Below are 23,828 nucleotides of genomic sequence, written 5' to 3' on the forward strand. Positions count from 1 at the left end.
GAACAGCCCAAACCAGGCACCTTCTCTAAGGTGTGGCAAACGTGTTTGTTGCATAGATGACTGAGGAGGCAGAGCTCCACCTTGGGATTCCCCCAGCTTTCTTGGAGGAAGGGTGGAGGGCTGTCCCCGGGCAGACTACAACTGGTTCTCCTCTGAGCTTCCTGGAAAGCCAGGATGCTGCTTGCCTGTGTTCCCCTGAGTCATCTATCCATCCTGGCATTGTTTTTTTGCGGATTGTCATTGGGTTGGTTTGCAGGCCTTTTTTGTGCCACCACAATGTGATAACGGGGAAGGAGGAAGTGTCTGGAGTTTGGGAAGTTGAGCTACGTGCCCAGGAGTGTGGGAAAAACTGGGCTCATTGGCCGCTAATGCCGTTTTGCCTGGCTGAGATTGCTTTGGAGTTCAGCCTTGCCGATGCCACTCCTTTCAAATCCGACCTTAGAATCATAGAATCGTAAAGTTGGAAGGAACCTTCTTTCCGTCATAGAATCATAGAGTTGGAAGGGACCCTGAGGATCATCCAGTCCAACCTCCTGCAGTGCAGGAATATGCGGCTGTCCCCTACGGGAATCAGACCTGCAGCCTTGGCCTCATCAGCTCCACGCTCTAACCAACGGAGCTATCCAATCACCGCTTGGGTTGTAAATCTGTTTCATCCCAAGCAAACGAGCTGGTGTGTGAATAACATAAATCTGCTTGTTGTTCACCTGCAGTCGCCAGGCAGGAAGGTTTAATCCCAGGCAGCCACTAGAGTGAGTGTTTTGCAGCTTGGTCAAAGCGGGACACTTTGCCGCCTCTGCAGCCACCTCCTCCTCCTCCTCCTGCTTCTGCCGCCGAGAGTTCAGAGCGGCGTTTCAGCAGCATCAGGGCCATCCAGGGGTCAGGGCGACACAGCCTCTTGCTTCAGTCCAGGTTCCTGCTTCGGTTTCAGATGTATCCTTAATCTGCAGCAAACAGCCATAAATCCTGTTATTCCTCTCGGTGCCAAAGGCGATGCTGTTGCTGCAACAAGCCTCGGCGGACGCAATATCTGGATTAAACGCTTTGCCGTTTGCTCTCCCGGCTCCAGCTGAAACTCACCCCGGTCGGTGCTGGAGGTGGAGCTGTCTCGCTCGCAGCCAAGCGTGGCCTGCGAGATTGGAGGCCTGATTAGGTTCAGCTCACGCCAATCCCTTCCAGTAGGCTTTGCAGTGGGGTCTGCGCTGTTTCAGCTTCAGGCAAGTGGAGGTGGAAGCCAGATTCTGATAGAACAATTTGCGCAGAGGGAGCGGGTTCTGAGGACCAGAGGTTTGTCGGACCAGAGGCCATCTTCCTGTCCACGGCCGCAGTGCTCTGCCTGGAGTGATCAGGCTGGCAGGAAGCGCCTTATTATTATTATTATTATTTATTAAATTTGTATTCCATCCTATACCTGCAGGTATAGTGGTTGTTGCAGGGTGGTTGCAACATAAAATCACAAAATAAAAACATAAAATACAGAACGCAAACAAAAACAACCCAATATTCTCTCTCACTCCCCACAACGCATTATAAAAGGCTCAGTGGGAGAGCGTGTCTGCCTTGGAAGTGGCAGGTCCTGGGTTCAATCCCCAAAGAGATCTCCAGGCAGGGCAGGGAGGGAGTCATGCCTGAAATCCTGGAGAGCTGCTGCCATCAGTGTGGGCAGCACTGAGCAAGATGGACCACTTGTCTGACTTGCTGTGCTCCCGTGTTCTTGTGACTGGCATGCAAGATGGCTGGTCCTGGGGGAAGGGCCAGTTTTATTGCAGAAGCTAAAGAGACCATTTGCCTTTTCAGCCTGCTTCTTGACTTTTCCTTTTAGTGACACCGGAGCAAGGCAACTTTACATATTAATTCTGATTCCCAAGGGACGTCTCCAGGGTTGGCGGTGATGATAAAATGCTGCCAGGTATTCCAGGTTCCGGAAGCATTCCTGGGTGCTTTCAAGCATTTGCCTTCAGCATTTGCAAATGGCGATGCTCTCCTCTCCCTTTTCAGAAATCTGACAGCTCTGCAAGCAGCGCCCGTGTTTGGCCAGGGCTGCCGCTGGTGACAGGCCTTATTCACACCAGGCAGGGCTCCTCCTTGCCCTCTCCAGTTCACAGCTTGTTTGCATTGAGGCCGCCGACACGTCAGGCCAGACCCAGGGCTGCCTTTCCCCCTTGGCGTTCCCTTCCCACCCTGCTGCCCTCTGCCACTCACTTTGACACGCCCTGACAGGTTACCTGAGGGCGGCTTCTTGGAGCCGGATGCTGGCGGCACAGGCAGCTGCTTTCGCTGCAGGCCAGGGACTGTAGGCCAGCACCTCCCCCAGTCCGTGCTCAGGATCTTCTCTCTCTCTCTCTCTCTCTCTCTCTTGCTGCCCTTTGATGTGCAACTTGAGGATGTTCCTGAACCATGCCGGCTGGAGCTGTTTGTGCAATGAGGTCCTCCCCTCCGTGTGCCAACGCTCATTGTTCCAGGCCTCTGCCTGGGCTTCTCATTGGCTGCCGTGATTGCAAGTGTGGTGGCGATGCTCAAGGAGGGATCCCCAGCCTTTCATTTGGCGGCTGGGGGTTGCTGGCAGTTCTGGTGGATGAATTAATCCGCAGATTAATCCACAGGTTAATACAGAACCTAAAAGTTATGGTTTGGAATCTCAGCCTCCCCCCACTCCCAGGAACTAGGAATGGATTCAAAAGGGATCTGTGCTTGGTTAGTTTACGTGCTGAAAAGTATATAGAATGGGAAGCTTCACTTCACCTTTGCAGTTGTTGTTGTTGTTGTTGTTTGGAAACAAAAGGCTTATGGTCATTGGCAGCCAAACTATGTAGGTAGCACCAGCTGACTGCCTTATTTGAATTCAGATCTCCCTGAATCTTGCATAAAATGGGGGAACTGGGGTATGGATTTTTCTTTCCTTTTTTTAATAACAGGGATGGAGAAGTTGGGGGCAGATTTGGTCCTGCCGGCTGCTGTTGTATCCCCCATTCCCACCCCCTGCCAAGTCCTAGTCCAGAAGTGAGCTTGGAGAGGGGTGGGCTGAGGGAATCAGCAGCTGGCCCAAAGAGACTTAGGGGCTGCCCCTCTTTTGCTCTGAAACTGCCCCTTCCGCCCTCCGCTTCTGGTGTGAGCCGGGTTCCAGCGGGCAAGTGGGCTGCCCTCGTCTCTCTTGCTAGGCCTGCTTGCCCTGGGCATGGCCTGGTTTGGCAGCCAGGGCACCCCCTCCATCTCACGGTCTCCTGCGTTGCCAGCTCCTGCTCTGGGGTCCCCTCCCTCCGTGGCCAACTCTTGCTGCCACCCAACTCTGGGATGTGCCAGGGTGCCCCCCCCTCTATCTGGCTTCCCCGACCCACATCACAGCGTTGTGTTTTGGGAATGGTGATGGGGACGAGCGAGTCTCCCCTCCCCCCCCACTTTAAAGCTGGCGGAGCCGCTGGCTGCGTGGCGCTGGAGTGTTTAAGCAATGCTACGTGACTGCGCTGGGGAGCAGCGAACAAGTTCAAGGCAAGGTGAAGCTCTTCTGAGATAATCTGAAAGTTCACTGGGAGGTGACAGCAGCAGCGTCAGTCCCATGCAGACGGGAGGGGGTGAGGGAGAGGTCACCTCTTCCTCTCCTGCCCCACCCTCGCCGGGTAAACAAAAGGAACCTGCAGCTCACGGAGAACTTGGCACGCGCCAAACGGGAGCCGGGAATAGTTGCCGACCACGCTGGGGTCCTTTGCGCCTTTCCCAGTGACCGGGTGGGGTGGGGAACATGACAGATCCAGCGATTTGGGGGGGCCACCGTCTCATGGTTTTCAATTATGGCAACAACCCTGGTTTAAACAGCCGACCTGATGCTGCAGAGATAAGGGAGGAGCTGTGATTTTGATGGCTGATGAGATGACGCGGAGATGAATGGCAGAGGCCTCAGGGTTCGTTTCGTGGATACATCACACAGAGAGGGCATGAGAAGAGCCCTGCTGGATCAGGCCAGTGGCCCATCTAGTCATTCAGCATCCTCTTCTCAAAGGGGCTGGCCAGATGCCCCAAAGGGACTTGAGCGCAAGAGTGGATCTCCCCTCTTGTGGCTTCCAGCAACTGGGATTCAGAAGCATCGCTGCCCCATCCTGGCTAGGAGCCTTCCATGGGCCTCGCCTCCTCCATGAATTTGTCCGGTCCTCTTTGAAAGCCATCCAAGTTGGGTGCCATCCCTGCCTCCTGCAAGAACCAGTTTCCTAATTTCACTGTTAGCTGCGTGAAGAAGGGATTTCTTTGGTCTGTCCTGAGTCTTCCAACGTTCAGGGGTAATAGGATGCTGTCCATCATCTCTTGGGTGTTTGCAGGCAGAGAGGTGACGCTCAACTGATCTGTGGCTTTGCAACAGAGTGAATTTGGGCACGGAGCAGGCAAGGGAGAGGGAGGAACCCAAGAAAAAGCCAGGGGTCAGTTCTGTGATCTATAGGGAGTGAGGACATCCAGTCCCCTGAACCAGTGACAGGGGCATTCTGAAGGGAAACTTGCTCTCCTTCATGTCACCATGTGGTTCTCCCTCCTGCCAGACCCTCCCCGCCCTTTTGCTGACGCTGCCTGCCTGCCTCCCTCCGGAGCGGGCCCACTGCAGGGGGGAGCAGCTGAGCAGGGACCCTCCCCGTGGAATGTGGCTGCCGGCTGTCAGCTGCAGGTGCTGAGCTGCAGAGGCTGGCGACAGAACCAGAGAACTCCCTGGCTCCTGAAGTCTGGAGAGAAAAATGCAAAATATGAGAGCCAGAGAGAAAGCCCCTCTCCGGGTAGTGCCCCCCACTCCTGGGGACTTTCCTGGGATTGCCAATAGGGATAGCATTTCTCACCCTTTAGTGCCATTGGCTAGAGCCTCTGCTCAGGGTCCGTCCTCCCCTCAGGCCAGGGTCAGGCCAGGTTCTGTGCTTCCAGAACTGGTCAGGGGTTTAGGGCTCCAGGGGGTTAGGATGAGGGACTGGGGGCCTCCTGTATTCACCCCCCCCCACCCAGCCCATCATCCCTTCCTGGCTCTCCAGCATCCTGGGCAGAAAAACACACCAAGCGTTGAAAGCATGTGACTTCCCTCTCTTGCAAAGGATCCTGGGAACTGTAGTTCCTTAAGGGTGCTGGGAATTGGAGCTCAGTGAGGGGAGAGGGGGAGCCAGGTTGGGCAATCATTGCCAGCCCCTGTTGCCCGAGCGTTTCTTTCGGCCGGAGATGCCAAGGATGGAACCCATCTTCCCTTCCTCCTCTTCCACTGAGCTGTGGACCTTTCATAAGCGCATAAGAAGAGCCTGCTGGATCCGGCCCATGGCCCACAAGCCATTGTGCACCCATCTTGTGAACCGTCTTGAGATCTTTGGATGAAGGGCAGGGTATAAATCTGATAAATAAAAGCAAATTAAAACGTCCAGCATCCTGTTCTCCCGGTGGCTGAGCAGTTGCCCCAATGAGAAGCTCCAGAGCGGAATCTGAGCACAAGAGCCATTCTCCCCACTGTGGTTTCCAGCCCCTGGTAGTCGCAGAGCCCGGCAGCTCTTTAGAGAGGCAAATAGGCAGCGGTGTGGCAAGTCCAAATCTTCGCCCTGCAAGGACGGGAGCCGCGGACAAAGGAGGCCAGCGTGTCTGGGAGCTGGACCAGCCTGCTCCGTAAGCCAGCAGAACAAAGGCGCTTGCGGGCCTCTCCTCCTTAAGAGCCATTTCAACACCAAGGCCTGAAAACGAGAGTGGTCAGAAGAGACTCTCCGGTTGCCTTCTCACAATAACACTTTGGAGTTACTGGAAACAGAGCGCGATTCCTGGGAATAAATTTATGAGCATTTACAGATGGAAAAATGGCAGAGCTCGTCGGCAGCAAGTGCAGATGTGAAGGTTTCTGGACTCCATCCACTGGAACCCTAATTTAATAAAGACAGGAGCCTAAAAACAGGCAGAGGACATCCAAAAATAATCGAGATGGGGGGGGGGAGAGGTACGGGTGTGAGTGGACGGAGGGTTTTGTGCTGTTAAACTCCGTCTCTCTCTCTCTCTCTCTCCTGCCCCCGACTTGAATCCTTCCAGGTTTCTCCTTGGAGCCTTTCGAGGATTGTCTGAGGATATAAACAGATGTCCTTGGCCACAATCCGGCCTCTTGAAAACCAGCAGGCAGTAATTCGGGGAGCTGTCATCTGACACCTCAGCAGCTACCCTTCCTGGCTCACCAAGGACACGGGCCGGCCCCTCTCTCACATAGATCTCCTGGCCATGGAACTTCTGAGTCACCCCTGGGGAGGCTGCAGAGGGGGCCAGCGAGCTCGGGGTTCAAACCTGGCCCCCCCTTCCATGTCCAGCCCCTCTCAGCACAACACAAGGGGGTGAAGTGCTGGCATCATCGGAGCCAACTCCTAGGGACCAAGGTCTGTTTGCCCCCCAATAAAATATTTGAGGGGACTGCCCCCCCAAAATTGATGAGCGTTGCTATTCAAATGGTGTGTGTGTGCTGCGTCATGTGATCAGTTGTGTGGGGTGGGGCTTACTTGCCACCCCATATTTTATTGAGGTTGGCACCCTGGTTGGGATGAACTCTACCAAGATGGCATGCCATGTTCATCATAGATGGCCAAGGAGGGCGTTTCTGGAGTTTGGTCCCCTGTTCCTCTGTGCTCGCTGCATGGATCCAGTTCCAGCCTCTGATGAGATCCCTGTGCAATTCATGTGCTGCCAGGCATTTGCTTGTTTCATTCACACATTGCGTTTGTCTCAGTGTGCACACCTAAAATGTGTGATGTGCAAACTGGCCTTTAATCGTAAAGCCCTTGGGACTGGCTTCGGATTAAGTGTACAACCAGTGGGTGGGGTGGGGAGGTGTTGCCAGAGTTTTAGGGTGTCCGTAGCTAGTCGGGTGCCCCTTCTCCTGGTTGTGGGAAGAGTGAAGGCCTACAAGGCCCTAAGGGGGTCTCAGACGTGCAGCCGGAGCCGCAAAAGGTGAACTTGGGGACGAGTCTGCTCAGCCTTTGGGAGGAAGCCTCACAGAAACCAGAGAAGACCCAAAGGCTTCACCTCCGAAAGATCAATTGTTTGCTTCTGAGCCGCCTTTTCCTCTGCTAATTGCAACGGACTGGAATTGGCGGCCTGGTGGTGGTCTTGCTAGTTGGCAATGAATCACGTTGCAAGGTTTTTAGTTCTTCCTCACTGGTTCACCTCTCCATTTATCTTCTTTTCCACCAGGGATTTTCTCTGGGAGAGCAGTCTCCCCCTTTTTGGACAGGGGGCTCACCAGTGTGGACTCATTGCCCACTTGCTGTGCGGGGCGCCATGCTGTCATGGTTGCTGTCATGGTGGGTGCTGGGTTCCCAGAGGATTAAGCCTCTTCCCAAAATCATCACCAACAAGGGCAGGGTGTGCTCTGAGGTCCAGGCAACCTGAGGTCAAGCACTGAGAACTGGACTTGGTCCAACTCGACATTCAGGGTCAAGGTCAGGCCACAGTCTGGGGTCGAAGGAGATGAGCTCATGTTGCTTCCTGCAAACAGAAGGCTCAAGAGCAAGGCCTCATATCCTCTGGCTTCTTAGACTATGCCCCAATCCAAAACTGCTGGTGGGGAAGGTATTTAGGGACATCACTTACTCATGAGGAGGTCCTTAATTTGGGATCCTCACACATCAACCCTGGGCCTGTGGACACATGCTGTGGCTTTGCTCTTTGGTCGCGACCAGAACTTTCGGTGCCGGCGTTCATGCTTGGAGTGTGGCTCCACCACCTTCTCCTAACAGGACCTCAGCATTGGTTCTGGGGAACCCTGTCTGCTCCCCAAGCTGTGGGGTGGCTGCTTCACCCTCCAAGGACTGCATGTCTGGGATCAGGTCAGGGCCAGGCATGGCAGTGAGTTTCTCGTTGCAGTTCTGGCTGAAACAATGCTTGATTTAGAGTCCTGGATTTGGCAATGGCGTGTCTCCGTGGCTGTGGGTGGTCTCCGGGATGGGGATGACGTGGCAGGGAGTAGCTCTGCGATTGGAAGGTCATGTGTCAGAAGCAGCAGCCTTGTAGATCCACCTGGGATGTCTCTGGGCTGGAGAGCTTTTAATTGTGGCTGGTACTGTTTTAACCGAACCTGTATAGATGTGCCAGTGTCGAGCTGGCAGAGAGAGTGACGTATTCAGTGCAAGGTAATTGCATTGTGCTTAATGGGATTCTTGCACTTTGTTACTCGTTGGGACAGGCTTGCATGCAAACCTCCCCTTTTTCAAATGTTCGTGTGACTCTGGGAAGCCTCCCTTTGCCCTCTGTGGCGGATGCCATCAGCTCCGGATGCCAGTGATGGCAAGGGCTGGGGGCTTTGGGAGGGAAGTTGGTGTGCTGTGACCAGGAAGAAGGAGTGTTTCAGGGACAGACTGTCAAGGCTGCTCCTCAAGGGATTGGGCCCAGGCACACCCTTGCACCTCCTCATGAGGAGACTTGGGGAGAGAGCTGCACTGCCTAGCCCCTGAAGATGGCTCTGGTTTTCTGACTGTAGCACAGGGGTCAGCAAACTTTTTCCGCAGGGGGCCAGGCCACTGTCCCTCAGACCTTGTGGGGGACCGGACTATATTTTGAAAAAAAAAACCCTGACTCTCCCCTCCCTTCTCCACAGCACCAGTTGAGCCCCGGTGGCTGCTTACCTGTGCCTTGCGAGCGGCAGGGGCTGGCGGCGACGGCAGCGGAGGGACGATGAGTGGCGCAAAAGGGCTGGCTCCGGAGAGGGGCGCTCAGTCAACCGCTGCTCAACAAAGCCCAGCCCCCTTCCTCCTCTAGGCAGGGCAGGGAGAAGCCAGGAGGGAGGGAGGGAGGAGGTTCCGTTGCGGTGTGTGTGAGGGGGGCGGGGAATGGCGCAGCCCAAACAATCAGAATCCCCATGCCGATCCACATGGTGATTCCCGGACCGTCTGTGGGCCGGCTCCAGAAGGCAATTGGGCTGAGTCTGGCCCCCGGGCCTTGGTTTGCCAACCCGTGCTGTAGCACAATGAAGGGCTGAACCTAAGAAGAGCCTTGCAGGATCAGGCCAGTGGTCTGCTTAGTCCAGCATCCTGTTCTCGCAGGGGCTGGCCAGATGCAAGCAGGATTTGATCCCAAGAGCCCTCTCCGCTCCTGTGCTTTAAAAACCAACTGGGTTTAAGAGCATCGCTGCCTCCAGCCGTGGAGGCAGAATATAGTCAAAAAGGCCAGTAGCTGTCAGTGGCCTTCTCCGTCATGAATGGACCCATTCCTCTATTGAAGACATCCAAGTTGGAGGATAAAGTTGGGGGTGTCAGTCAGTTTGAGGGCCGGGGTCTGCTGCATGCAGCATCTTGAGGTGAAATGGAAGGTTGTGACTGAAGGCCTTTCCCCCCGGCCCTGAGAGTGCAATCCCAGGTCTTGGAAGAGCTTCTGACGGACGATCTGGCACTGAAAACACCTTGAACTCTCTGGGACCTCTCCCTCTCTTCCCCATCCCAGGTCCCCCCCCCCCCCCGCCAGCCGCCTTGTCTCCCTGACATGCACCAGGTTTACGGTCACCACTGCCGTCCCTCCTGCACGTCTCTCTGCACGGCATGCAGAAACACCGGCAGCCGCAGCGCTTGAGCCACGCAGCCCCCACCGAACTTGCAAACTGCAGCTCCCCCTCTCCCCTCCCCCCCCCCCACCGCCGCCCTGGTGTGCTCTGGGCTGTCAAGTTTGATTTATGGAGCTGCACCGCCGACTCTCTGGTTTGAAGAATTAATGGTATTTGCATATTTTTATTTTGGAATCTGCCCCAGAAGGTGGCTGCCAGAATGCGTGGAGGAGCCTGGGCTTCAGGGATGCCCTTGTGCAAAAGGCTCTTCTCTCCTCCCCCCCTCCCCCCCCCCGCTGCCCCCGATTTAGTTGCAGAGGTGAAAAGTTTAAACAGTAAAACCAATAAAACCGCATTTATGTGACAGATAAATCGTCTTGCATTGTCAGAGTTCCTGGCGAGAGAACTTCCCGCCCCTCTGGTTGCTCTGCGAGCGCAGCAGCCGCCCTGCGCGAGGGGAAGGAGGGAGCCCTCAGAGGCACCGCAAGCCAGAGGCCGCGTGTCCACAAGATGGATAGGGCTCAACGGCTGTAAAACACACAGGCCATCCGTCACTGCCGCTCCCCTTCGTGGCGCTGGGGTGGGGCGAGCCCGAGGAGGAAGCCGCTCTCTGCTCCCCAGGGGGATGCGCTGGGGGAGGGCGCCCGGTGGCGCAGAGCGGGGGGACACCACAATCACCAGAGGACAAATTGGCCTGACCCTGGCTCCTCTGCCCGCGGGCGGTGGGCTCTGCAGCTGGATCTGAGGGTGTCCAAAATGCACGACTTGCAATGTCTAGACTCTGCTTAGTTGTGACCGGGAGGCTGGAGGCTGTTGCCCTGTTGTCTGGGCTTCTGCACACTTTGTGCCGGCCTTGCGCAATCACAGGTGGCTTCTCACACGGCAGTGCCACCACCCATTTCTGCTACCCTCCTCCTGCGCACTGTGCCATAAGAAACTCCAGTGCCACATTCCCAGGCCTGGCGCCCCCTGCTAAACTACAGGTCCCATCGGCCCTTACAGAGTTGTAGTACGAAACACCTGGCAGGAACCAGGTTGGCAAAAGCTGTTTGACCGCAACAAGGAAGGGCAAGGTGGTGCCTCAAATGGCATCTGCACAGCTCTGGCCGTTGCCAGCTTGATTTATCTCCTTTGGGGTCCTGGCCCAGAGGGAACGGTGTTTTCCTGAGGAGCCCAAGGCTCATGTGTAGAGATTTCCAGTTTGTGGTGTAACAGTTAACCTTTGAAAACACAAATAAACTTTAAGTGAGAATTAGGCACCTTTGCTCATCTATGCCCTGTTACTTCCCAAATCATCAGATCCTTTAGGATGCAGAGTTTCTGTTCCTCTCCCGGCACAAGGCTGCCTCTGGATAGGGAAACACCCCCTCTGTGGTGCTTGGTTTTTCTGGGAGCCAGGGCACTGTTGGCACAGCCTTTTCTGCCCCTTGGCTCCCCTGGAGTCTTGGTCCTTGGTTCCTCCTGCTCAGCCCCACTTTGCCCCTGGTTTCCTGTGCCAGTCATCTTTCCCTTCCACTGCCCCAACCCCACAGCCCAGGCCTGACCGGCTGCTTGCTCCCCTTGCAAGGAGAAACACACTGAACCGGATCCTCCTTCCCTTTTGCCTCCCTGCCTCTGTAGCGCTTTGTGAGTGCAGACTGCCTTGGGTCAGAAAACATTATAGAATTGGGGGTGGGGGGGACACACTCACCCTTGCTGACCCTTTCCCAAAAAGAATATCCCAGTTCTCAAAGCATCCTTGCCAGCGGCCCTCCTAACAGCCCTGTGGGGTGGGCTGCTGGCATTCCCATTTTACAGGTGAGGCATTGGGGCAGGGGGCCCCTGGCAAAGCCCAGAGCCAAGGGCATCAGCAGCCCCTCCTCTGGAGGCCGGGTTTCATCTCCAAACGTGTGCCCCCCCCCCCCCGTGTTCCTCTGAGCTGTGACCTGTTTCTCTCTGTCTGTTTCAGCTCTTAGATCTGTTTCTCCAGTGGGACTGGTCTACATACCTGGCCGACTACGGGCAGCCGACCTGCAAATACCTTCGCGTGAATCCCACAACGGCGCTGATCTTGCTGGAAAAGTGAGTGCCTCAGCCGAGACATTCTTCCGATGGTTTCCTGGCTTGCTTTGACAAGCAGCTACGTTCCCTCTGGTGCCTCCTTCCATCGCCTCCGCTGCCTGGCCTGGGCTTCCAGGAGGGAGGAGGGTGGCTGCTGCTGCTGCTGCTTGCGCTGAGGCTGCTGGGCTGCTGAGCACCCCTTGCCCTCTGCCCCGGAGCCTCTTGCCACGGCTGTGACGTGTTTGTGCTGTTCTGTGTGTCTTGCGCAGGGGTGAGTTCCCTGCCGCCGCCGGTCGTCTTCGCTTTGTGTGTGCGCATGGGGCGGTCAGAGCGAGCTGGCTGGCAGAAGTGTGCAGAAATCACCAGGGCTCCACACAGAGGTGTGCGCAAACAGACCACTCTGCACTTTGGGGCATTGCCAGAGCATGTTGGACAGGGAGAATCGAACGCAGACTTCTCCCACATTGCCCCATCAAACTGCATAGCCTTTGCTTCCAGTTCATATTCATTTAATTAGAAGAATGCATGAATTGATCGATTGAAGAATCCAACATACAAATGAAATCAGGAAATTTAGAAACAGGTATATATATAACTGATACACTTCATTGGCTAGGCAACCTGACTGACGTTGTCCTTGTGTGTGAGATGCCCAGTTCTTCTTGGAGAGGGTGCAGATTGACCAAGCATGCAAAGTCCCTCTTAACGGCACCATTTCATGTCGCTCCCCCCATGGGAATGAACGCAGTTGCCAATGCCGATGCAGGTTCCCTGCTGAATTCTCACTCGCCACTGCCGGTGTCACCAGGAGGTGCTTCTTTGCCTTCCTCTGTGGTTTGGCACGCCGGATTTGAAAAGTGGTTCTCAATTCCACACAGCTGGATGTTGAGGAACGGGATCCCTGCCCTTCTCTCTTCGATTGGGCAGCAGCCAATCAATTTTGGGGAGGATGCTGGGTGCTTTGCAGTTGCACCAGTACAACAGGGGTGGGGGTCCTTTTGGCCCAGTGGACCATGTCTTCATCTCCCCCCACCTCCCCCCGGCCAACTTTGGCAGGTGGGCAAGACCTGGGTCAGTCCCCAGAAGTCATAATGGACGCCTGTCAAAGTGCAACACTTCCCAAGAGCCTGACAAGCTGCTCCGACTTCCTTCCTTTGTGCTGCTCATCCTTTTGCCAGCCCACCTGGGTGATGCTTCCTGGCTTGGGCAGAGGAGCCTCCCTGGGCAAAATGGCGCCATGCCTCTCCCCAGGGACCCTTTGCCGCATTCCCCTCTTGCTTTGCTGCTCTGGGGCCCAGCTCAGAGCATGAGTGTCGAAGTCCTGGCTTGGCTGCTGGTGGCGGATCCTTGCTGCTTGGTCATCCCACCTCCCTACCTCCCTCCCTCCATCTCTCGGGACCAGAATGGCTTGCAGGGTCACTGGAGTAGATTTGCCCAGGCGGCCAGTGGCCAGAGAAGCCACTTCTTAACTCCTCTCTCGGTTTCTCTCTCTCTCTTTCTCCTTCCTCACTTCCATAGGATATCGCGAGAGTAAGTATGTGGCTCGATTGGGGGCTCCTCTAGTTTTCTTCCCTGTGGGTCCTTTTATTGCACTCAGTGGGCGCAAGGCACCAGGTCCTTCTGGAAGCAGCCCCTCCTGGTAACTTTATCATCTCCAATCCGCTAATTGCTGTTTCAAGCAGGATGGCAATTTCAGCCAGGGCTGCTCTGTATTGAGAGATGAGCTTCCAACAAAACGTGGGGCGGTTTGAGGAGGGCTTTGGCGGAGGGTTTTGGCAAAGGCGTCTGGCCATTAACTCCCTCCTACTTGTGCTGTTATTTGTAGCCCAATAGCCCCACAGGGAGACCCAGCCGGGTACCAAGACCCTTTCGTCAGGCTTCAGGCACACTCGGATGTCCCCCACAAATCCCATAATTTATTCCTGATGTTCCGCTGGTGGGTTGCCTGGCGTGGAGCAGCCTAGCCCAGTCCAGAGCCTTCCAGATGTTTTGGACTACAACTCCCATGACTCCCAGTCTGCTTGACCAAAATGTCTGGAAGGTGCTGGGTTTGGCTAGGCTGCCATAGCCCTCCACCTGCCCCATTTCCTGCCCCATGCGCGAAGGCAGTTTCCCTACTCAGAAGTTTCAAAATGATTTTTAGTAAGCAGCCAGGACCACGCTTCTTAATGTCAAAAACCCCACACCCAAATAAGAGAAGGGTGTGTTCAAGAGAAGTTTGCTGTTGACCCCTTTTTCTGGGAGCTGTAACTGCTGAGTAATTGGAGACCAAGTCAGGGCATAAGACAGAGGATTTCAACCTTCTTGGCTCCATGGCTCCCTTAACCAATTACATTCTTTCTGTGGCTCTGCTGTGGGGCTCAGGAGCCCAGTTAGGTCACCCCTTGCCTGCAGAGCTGGCATCCTCTCACCCTTTTTTGAACACCTTCCTTTGCGGAGTGTGCCCTCCTCTCCTCTCCCCTCTCCTTGGGAGTCCTCTGGGCAGCCGCCGCTGCTGTCCCTGGTCTCTGAGCTGCCCCCCCCACCCTGCCCCAAAGAGAGGTGCTTCTCACAGGCACCATTCACCTGCAGAGCTTATAGCCAGGGCTGCTGCAGTAAATGTCTGTGCAAGCCTTTGGGAGGCAGAGATGCAAGAGGGCACCAGAGGAGGGAGGGAAGGAAACAGGGACAGAGGCCAGTGTTGCCCGTGGCACCCCTGACCAGCATTCAAGGCACCCCAGGGGGCCACAGCCTAAGAGGTTTCCCTGAGCCCTCTCCCTTCTCTAAGGAAGCCCACTTCATGCCTTCAGAAATCTGTCTTGTGTACCTTTCGTCAATTGGGCGCCCTCCTGAATTCATGGGATCTGCAGGGCAGCGGCTCTGGTATGTGGCATGAATTCCCTCTTAACAGCCTAGAGAGCCCCCACAACCCAGTTGCCAAAGCTCTGTCATGTGTTGCAGCCTCAGGTCCTCACAAATCACCCGCCCGCCCTGGGCAATGCAGAGAGCTGAGGGCTGAATCCTCAGGGGCAGGATAGAGCCCTCTCTGGAAGCAGGGGCAGACCCCAATTTGCTCTGTCCATTAGAAGTGCGATTATTATTTCATAAAACTTATACAGCATTTGATTTTTAAAGAAAAGCTCGCGGTGGTTTACAGAAAAATATAAAGAAGTAGCATTATCCCTAAGGAAAATCAACAATAATTTATGACTTTCAGGAATTCAGAATAACGACTCACTAAAAACAGATTAATATTCGCACCAGCTTTCCAAACATCAGGGTAGGCTTTTTTAAACTGAAAGGCTTTTAGCAGGCGCCAGAAAGAGTACAGTGAATGTGGGAATGTTCAGGGAGGCAGGAGAGGATATATTATTTATTAATATCCTTCCTAACTTGCGCTAGCAAGTTCCATAACATAGCAGAGTTTTACATTCCCCTTTAAATGCACAGCGGATAGCTGGTTGCAGGCTTGTTTAAGCCTCTCAATATTAGTGACCTGGCAAGTTCCCTTATATCTCTCTTAAAAGAATAAACATGCCACAATCTTGTGTAAAGTATATAAAAGTAGTTTACTCACATTCAGTTCACAGTTGGATCCCTGAAGGCAGACTTAGTTACAAAGTATGTACATGTGGATCTCATCCCAGTGACTGCAGACTGGCAGTCACTGCAGTTCACACAACGAAAGGAAGATGGAAAAAAAAGGGAGGAGGGCTGTGTGCCTTGTGCTTTTGTTACCTGCACAGGTACGGTCACGCCCACCTCTAGTCACATGCAAGAGGAAGTATGTCCCAGTCAGGAGGAAACAGGAAGTTTTCGACTGACTGGACCAAACATCCCCCTGCATGTCCACTCTAGGAAATCAAGGAATGTTGTCTTTGACTGCTACTTATGTATCACATCCCACAGTGAAGGCACCTGCCTGGTGCCCATAGGCAGGGAGTTCCAATGTTCCACTAAAATATGGAGTTCTTAGAAATGCAGAACAGGTATTTGTGGCACCTGTGACAGAGCCAGTTCTGCGGTCGATTGGGCGCACATGGTGAAAGGCAATCGTGTAGCTTCGTGGGTGAGGGAGGGTGAATAAAAGGGCCCCTTTGGCACCTGGATAGCCCCTTCCTGGGCGAAGGGGGCTCTGTCTCTCTCAGCTGCCCCTTCCCCAACAGCAGAAGGGGCGCACAGGGGCACCGGCTGGCATTGCTGTGGGCCAAGGAAGCCCCGGAGGCCGGGGGCTGGGCAGCCTTTCTGCCTGCGAGGCAGTGACGCTCTGGCTTTCCCTCCCTGCGCAGGATGAAGGACACGAGCCGCAAGAACAACGTCTTTGCGCAGTTCCGGAAGAACGAGCGGGACAAGCAGAAGCTGATCGACACGGTGGCCAAGCAGCTGCGAGGCCTCATCAACACCCACCACTCGTGAGGTGGGCTCGGGCAGGGCCACGCGGCTGCCTGGGTGGGGCTTGGGAAATGCTGGGGGGGCATGCCCAGCGGCACACAGAGGAGGCTTGTCCGGGCACCAGCGCGCCCTCCTCGTGGAGCCCTTCCTCGTGGACAAACGTGGCGAGGGCCTGGCAGGCATCAACTGTTCCTGCGTCGTCATCCTCTTCCCAGGATTTGAGGCCTCTTCGTCAAGACTGGGACATGATCCGGGAGCCCAAAGCCCCGTAAACTCCTTCCAGAAGCCAAATGCCAGTGGGCCCATTGCTCTGGTGTTTGCTGACAGCGTCAGGTTTCTTTTTTGAAGAAAGGGTTGGGGCTCCAAACGTGCCTCAGCAAAGAGACATTTTATTTGCCTGCAATGTGGAATTGGTTGTCTGGGGTGTGGCTGTAGCAGAAGGATCGGCTGAGGGTCCTTTCCCGTGGCTGGTTGGTGGTGATGTTTGCATCGCGAAGCCTCCGTTGCTGGGCATCTTGGCAAGGCAGCCGGCATCACCTGCGCCCCAAGCACCTTGCTTTGTATTTTCCAGAAAGCAGCACATTGTGATGTTCAGAGCGTCCCTTTGTGACGTCGCAACCGACAGCTGAGTGGGGCGGTTACTTCTCCAGGGGGAAACAGCTGAGCAAATTGGCCCTTACACTTCCTGGGAGAGCAGAGAGACACACACCTTTGCGTGCACAAACACACACACACACCCTTTCAACTCTGTTTACAAATCGAATTTCAATTCTCACTGCAGGCCTACAGTCAGTTCATTAAGAATGAGGAACGGAGATATTTGAGCAGTGTAATTTTGGTGCGGGTTCTGTTTATCCATTAAGGCAGGCAAGGGGATCTGCTGGGATCAACCCCTTCCCCATATGGCTGCCCCAGGAGAGGAGGTTTTTGTGGGTCAGACTGGCCTCTAGTTGGGGGGTGGGGCTGTTTTCCTTCCGCTGCCTTGCCCATCCTACCTGGGGCAATGGCTTTCCCTGGCCCTTTCCACTTTGCTCTCCTGACACTGTTTTTAAATATTTCTTTGCCTGTGAGTTCAGCAGCGTCCCCCAGGGGTGCATTTCTAAGGGTTTGCCCGCATTAGGGGTGCCTGAGCCCCACTTTGTGACCAGGTCTGCCTTGGAAACACATTTTCCTTCCATGCCACCTTCAGCTACAGGGGGGCAGCCATGAGGCTTGTAGGAATGCGGTGGAAGAGTCTTCCTTTAAAATAAAACCTTGTCCTAGCAGAATCTCACAGCCAGAAGGAGGGGCCCTTCCCAGTCCCCTGAGCCCCCTCTTTCCCTGCCTGGGAAAGGGGGGGGGTGGCTGGCTTGTGCCAGGCTTGTGGCCACAGTGGGAAATTTGGGGGCGTGAGCCACTGGGCAGCTCTGCTTACATCAGGCTAGGAAAGGTGGGTTGCCAGCCGAGTGCCAATGGGCAGCTTGTCCAGCCATGGGTGGCACAGGTGGGCAGCGCCCGTTGGAAAAAATGGGAAGGGGGGCTACCCCCCATTGCAGGGCACCATTCCTGTCCTATGCAGTTACACTCGTTCAAGAAATGTTCCTAGTGGCATGGGGGGAGGGTCTCCCTGCCCTGAGCTCCCTTGAGCCCTCAAAGGGGTGGGGGGCCTTCTTACTGGGCCTCCTGAAGAAAAAGATCTGGTGGTCCCAAATTTCTGCACAATCCTTGCAGGCATCGGAATCAGTCAGGACTCCAGTGGAAGACAAAAGCCCAACAGAAGCAGGCACAGTTTGTGTGTGTGTGCGCCGTGAGACGAAGTCTGTCGACGGAGTAGATGTGGTTGGGAACTGCCAAAAAACCTCCCTGTCTAGAGGACCACATGAGTCCCCCTCACCGTTTTGCCTTGTCCGCCTCTGTCCCTATAAGGCGGGAGTTTCTCTTTCCACTGCCAAAGGCAGAAGAGACTGGAGCAGGGTGTGTGTGTGTGGCTTTGGGTCCATCCAATGTTTTTGATTTGGATGTTTCTCCCGCATATCCCAGAATCTCCCCCCTCTGGCCAGACATCACCTGTGGGGGGGAATTTGATGGCCATTTTTGGCTCAAGTTCCTTTTGGACGCAGCAGCCACAGGTGTTCCACACCCTCTTACATTTGGGGGCACAAAAGGGAAAGGGGGTGATCTCCGCAAGAGGCTCTTTTCCCCCAGTTGAGCTGGTGCAGGTATATTTGTCCCTCCATGGTGAATCTTCTGACCAGGTCTCTTTGGCGTTGGGTGAAGCTGGCGACGGGGTGGGAGGAGCGAGGGGGATGAAGCAGGTCTCTGCAAAACTGACACCAGGTCCCCGGGGGGTGGGTGGGTTGGGGATCCTGTCCTGGGAGTAGTTACAGCACTGAAAAAGGGGAAAGCTGGACAGCAGGCAGGCCTGGACTTCGAAGGCTTCCCAGTTCCCAAGCTGGCTGCTTCCAGGTGAGGCCTTGGTTTGTGTCAGGAGCCAGCCCATTCCTTTTGCTTTCCTGAGCAAAAGCCAGAAGGGAGACTCTGCTGGAGACCCCAGGCAGCCACGAATATCCCGCAGCCTCCGACCAGGCCCTCCTTCCAGCCTCCACGCTGCTCGATGGAAAGAGGGTTGCCAGATCTGGGTGGGACCAGCTTATCCGCAGAGCAGCCCAAACTGAAGCCCTCCTGGCCCTGATCCGGAGAAAAGGCTGGTTGGCGTAAGAAGGGGGGAAACCCCTCTGGAGCTAAAGGAGATATTTGTCCTGAGTGTCCGCTTTCAGTAGGGTCCAACTCCAAACCGCCCATCGCATAACGGGGATGAGCAACGGAATTTTGGTGCTCTGCTCCCAATTAGCGTTTTGTTCCCGGCAATACAGTCCCGTCCCTTCAAAAGGGAATTAATCATTGCGGCAGAGCGAGCGAGAGTGAGTCGGCTTCCTTTAGAGAAGCAAAGCGGGAGAACGTTTTCTGGTTTTTTAAAAAAGAAATCCCCGTGAATGAATTGCCTCCTCCGGAGTTCATTGTTTGATACCGAGAGATTGGGCGGGTGAGAAGTATAATTATTAATAGGAGAATAAGTGGGGTGTGTGTGTGTGTGTGTGAAGAACAGCCACCAGCCTTGGGCCACCCAGGCAATCTGAGCGGAAACCTGCTGGGGCGGGGGGCTGGGGGGGGGGTGCCCAGGCATTCCCTGCAGAATTGCCGGCAGGGTTCTGGGGCAGCTCTCTTGGGGTCTGCCATGCAGCCCCACAGGGTGGCAAAGTGGGCTTAGTCCTGGCTGCTCCTTCCTCTTCCCTTTAAGAGTGGCAGGACTGGCGAAATGCTCTTGGGCGCCCCGTATACGGGCACCCCGTATACAAGTGCCCTGGCCCGCCTGCAGGGGCTTGTAGCTGCTCTAGAAGGGGGGGGGGGGCTTTCCTGCGCAGCCTCGTCCTCCGCAGGGACCTCTCCTGCCCACATCCTTCCTGTCGACACTTTGCTGGAGATCAGAGCAAAAGTTCTTTGCTGGTTTTGCACTTGGGTTAAATCTGACCCCACTTTTCAAACTCACAAGGGAAAAAAGAAAAACCCCTCTCCATTGTATTGTTGCCATTTGTGTTTTTTGTTTTTAAATATTCCTTTTGTATGTAGGTATTTTTTAAATTGTTGCTATTTTTTTAAAGCCGGGCTCTTTGTTCCTGCAGAAACCGTTTCCATTAAGGGCTTGCAAATGTGATCGTACTGGGGTGGTTGTAAGGAAGCAAATGCTTTAGTGCCACTGCCTGGGAGTCTGGCCATCCAGAGCAGGCGGTCAAGAGTAGGCGAATGGTTTGGCCTCTTCTCGCCTGGGGCCTCTGGAAGCAAGTCGTGCCCGTCCTTTTGGCTTGACACACAGACCATCGCAAGAGCCAGCTCTCATGGCCCGTTTTTGGGTAGATTTTTGGTGGAGCCGTCTTCTGAGCACTGCAACAGCCACGGCATAATTCACCACAAACCTGGAAATCCTTTGAGAAGTGGCTTGCACCAGGCGTTGGGTCTCAACCACATAGCACATCTCAGAAGCAGTCAGAAGACCACTTGTTTGTGGCCCCAAAACTACCACAACCGCACCCGACACATGAGCTTCTCAGTAGTACGTTTATTAATTGCTCATTTATCTGTGTGCTTTTTTGTTTTCTGGGTGTCTTCCGTTTTTTATTTTGAGGGGAGTATTTTGTAAACTAATGTGGTGAAAACAGCTTTTTTTGCACAAGTCATTGCACAAAAAGGGTGAAATGTTTAGTACATTTTAAGTTTTAACTTTAAAGGGATTTCTATCGGAGAGGGCTAGAACAGCTACTGATCTTAAGAAGGGGGGAAAAGGGGGCTGCATGGGGCTGCTGTCTGAATGGCATTAGATATTTTAGCATGTTGATTTGAACTGTACATTTATTATTCTGTCGTAATTTTTATTAAAAACCATGTCATCCAAGAGTGTGAGTGTGCGCTTTTGTCTGAGCACCTCTCACTGTGTTGCCTGCAAGTCTCTCTCACTCACTCACAAAATCCACCTCACTCTCTCCCTGCACATGGATCTGGCTTTTATAGTAAGGAGAAATCTTGTGGCTCTCTTAAAGAAACGACTCCCCCCCCCCCTCCACTTGTTTTATTTGAATAATAATTTGTACCTTCCTGTGCAAACCAGATTAGTTATTTTAAAAGGTAAGAACAGGAAGGCAAAAAGTTAGCCTCACCATCTTCCCCTTTCCAGATGCCCCACCCTTGCCCCCCACCTGGCCAAGTGGAATCGATGGGCACCAACAAAAACTGCTTACTTAACATGGGAGCAAGGCAGGGCTGAAGATCCAGGCAGAGAGTGGTTTGATAATCCCAGCAAATGAATTCTGAATCAATCAAACTGATAGCACATATTTTGAATACCTGTCATTCAGAAATAAGAGGTGCTGCTGATACAAAAGAACAACCCACATATAATCAATAACTGGCAGAACATCAACGTTCCCCGTACAAAATGCCGGTAGGAGACAGTGTTCCAGCACATTGCCTGCCTTTCGCTGAGTTGTGTGCAAACATCTTAACAACAAGAAGTGATGGGGAGATCCTCTCTAGGTAGAACTGAGTCTACTCCTGGGTTCAGGGCTCCCCTCTCCTGTCCTCACCGCTCCACCCACAATTGGAAGTACAGAATACTACAACATAAAATGTATTTATTTTCAATCATATTTCTAAACAGTTGGTGCAAGGACAAAATTGTTGCCACCCTTTAAAGCAGAATGAAGTGTGATTCTTCTCTTTGCATTTTGTTTCCTTGCTCTCCCTTTTCGCAACAGAGGAGATGAGCAACTGGGACCTGCTTGCAAGACCTTAGATCTGAGCTATCTGCTCTCTTCTGCGCATAGCTGTCAACCGTCCCTTATTTGGCAGGAAAGTCCCTTATCCCAGCGCCGTGTCCAGCTGCTGTCCCGGATTGATGATGTCCCTTAAATTTCCCAGGTTTCAAAGGAAGCAGCTCCTCTCCCTCCCTCTCTGCCGGCGAGGGAGGAGGGAGGCTCCAACTGTGTTGCTTGGCTGCGTTGCTCACCCAATAAGGAGTCTAAGAACGACTGGGGGCTGGAGCTTGCATGCCTTGTGCCGATCAAATCGGCCGCGTTGCCTGGGGACTCGCCTTTGCTCAGCGCTTCCCAGCAGAGAGGTGACGGTGGTTTTCCTTGCTGCACCCCCTTTGCTGGGTTCTTGCGCTGTGGGAACCACCACTTGAGGCTTCATTTGGTTTTCTGCCTTTGGCACGGAAGGGCTCAGAAGTTGAACATACTTGTGTTCTGAAAATCCCTTATTTTGGCTGCTGATCCCTTATTTTCGAGGCTGCTGGCCCCTTATTTTCAAATCTGTAAGTTGACAGCTATGCTTCTGTGTCGTGCAAGCGCACCGAGGTTCACACACTTGGTGGGGGCGCTGCTAAACTGTTTTTTGCTCTAGAAAACTTTGTTCAGCTGAGCTCTCAGGAAATTCAGCAGCAGGACTTTGGAAGCCACACTGACCAGAACGCAGGTGATGGCCGGAGAACGATGATCCGGAAAGAGAGCTTGGTTTTAAATGAGGTGAGATAGCAGATCAGTTCATACGGAGACTTTCCACCAAAATCTAACAAGATGGGAAAGGGTTGCATTTGCTTGCTATAAAGTGAGCAAGGGAATTTGTATTATATGACAGTACTTAACTAAATGAATAACTAAATGAATAAGGCACTTAGACATGGATTTCAAAAGAGATCTGAAATGTTTCTTTCTATTCCTCTGCTACCCCACACCACAAAGTTCTCTGGGAAATGCAAGAACATATGACGAGCTCTGCTGGATCAGGCCAAAGGAGGCCCATCGAATTGTCTTCATCATTTTATTTTTAGGCTTCCTTTCCATAGTTAAGACCTTGTTCAAGGCAGCTCACAGCATGGAAAGATTTGCATAATTACAAAAGTAGTCATAAACAATAAATAAAATGCGGCCAGAAGCACGCAGCAAAGTTGAACAATTTTCACATAAATCATAAGAAGTTCTAAAAATAAAGATGCCAAAAATATATAGTATCTACAACAGTCTTTCTTTGGCAATCGCTCATAGCTGCGTAAGATTGTCTTCCACAAACAGAGTTTTAAAAATGAGTCCGTAAGTGACTGTGGAGGCCAATTCTGGATCCACACGTCCTTCCACAGTGGGGACATTGGTTTTCAGGAAGGAGTTGATCAATCACAGTGTGGATTTGCCCAGCGTGCCTTCCTCTTAGCACGTTTCTCCCTTGCATCCTGAGTTTGAGTGCCTTCAAAGCCCATTGTAGGGATGGCATCACAGGGTGAGGGCACACCCTCCCCTGCAGCATCAAACAAGCCACAGCTGTCTAGCCGCCATGCCCACTCCTTGACCTTTTGTCTCCTCAGCAGTGTTCCATGCCCTGACCTTTACCTCCTTTGCAAAGGTATTGCTCATTCCCCCCTGTAATGGGAACATGACTTGGTGGAGCAAGTTGCGTAGATAACAAGGCAACACCCAGGGGGCTCAGGATTGGAGAAGTGTAAAGGGCAACGCCCTGAATGTATCTTGCTGGTTTTGCATACCATGCTAATAAAAAGAGCCTCTGCTAAGCTAGCAATCAGCTTGTTCCTGCACATCTCACTTGCATCCCAACTCCCGTGTCGGCTCTGTTTTTTCTACACCCAGGACACCTTTGGGAAAGGCTGTTCTCCAACTGGAGCGCTTGCAGGCCAGTGTTTCCCAGTTGTCGATACATTTTTTTAGATTTGCTTTGAGAGAGTCTTTGAACCTCTTTTGTTGACCACCAGCATAACATTTTCCATTTTTAAGTTCAGAATAGAGTACTATAGTTGCTTTGGAAGACGATCATCAGGCATCCTCACAACATGACCACTCCAACGAAGTTGATGTTGAAGAATCATTGCTTCAACACTGGTGATCTTTGCTTCTTCCAGTACACTGGCATTAGTTCGCCTGTCTTCCCGAATGATGTGTAAATTGTTTTGGAGACACTGTTGATGGAATCTTTCAAGGAGTTGGAGATGGCATTTATAAGTGGTCCATGTTTCACATGCATACAGTAAGCTTAGTGGTACAATTGCTTTGTAAAAAAGCATTTTGGTTTCCCTGCAAATGTCCCGGTCCTCAAACACTCTGCACTTCAATCGGGAGAAAGCCGCACTCGCAGAGCTCAGGCGATGCTGGATTTCGACATCAATCTTGGCCCTTGTGGAAAGATAACTGCCCAGGTAGGAGAAGTGATCAACATTTTCCAACATTACACCATTGAGTTGGATTTGTGGCGCTACAGAGGGGTTAAGATGCCAGCCTCCTGACCTCGCGGTAGCCAGCCAGCTGCTTCGGGGGGGGGGGTGAGCCCAGAAGCCCTCTGCCCACCTGTGATTCCCAGCAGCAGATATTCAGAGGGG

At 53.3% G+C, this 23,828-nt stretch overlaps 1 protein-coding gene across 3 annotated transcripts in view; it reads left to right on the forward strand.

Moving 5' to 3' along the window:
• Nucleotides 1–23,828, forward strand: part of EXOC6B (exocyst complex component 6B) — a 310,152-nt gene that overhangs the window by 200,828 nt on the left and 85,496 nt on the right. The window contains exons 21-23 of one of the 3 annotated variants that reach the window (XR_014501820.1): nucleotides 11,457–11,569; nucleotides 15,817–18,857; nucleotides 18,931–20,345. The exons of 1 other annotated variant lie outside the window; for it this stretch is intronic. Coding sequence is in view for 1 of the 2 variants with exons in the window: in XM_083398331.1 (XP_083254457.1) it covers nucleotides 11,457–11,569; nucleotides 15,817–15,943 (240 nt within the window). In the remaining variant the exon portion in view is untranslated. Of the gene's footprint in view, nucleotides 1–11,456; nucleotides 11,570–15,816; nucleotides 20,346–23,828 lie in introns of those variants that run through there. One more of the 3 variants, XM_083398331.1, reaches the window with a different exon arrangement.

The sequence above is a fragment of the Podarcis tiliguerta genome (assembly GCF_965153285.1).
Source record: "Podarcis tiliguerta genome assembly, chromosome: 9".
NCBI lineage: Eukaryota > Metazoa > Chordata > Lepidosauria > Squamata > Lacertidae > Podarcis > Podarcis tiliguerta.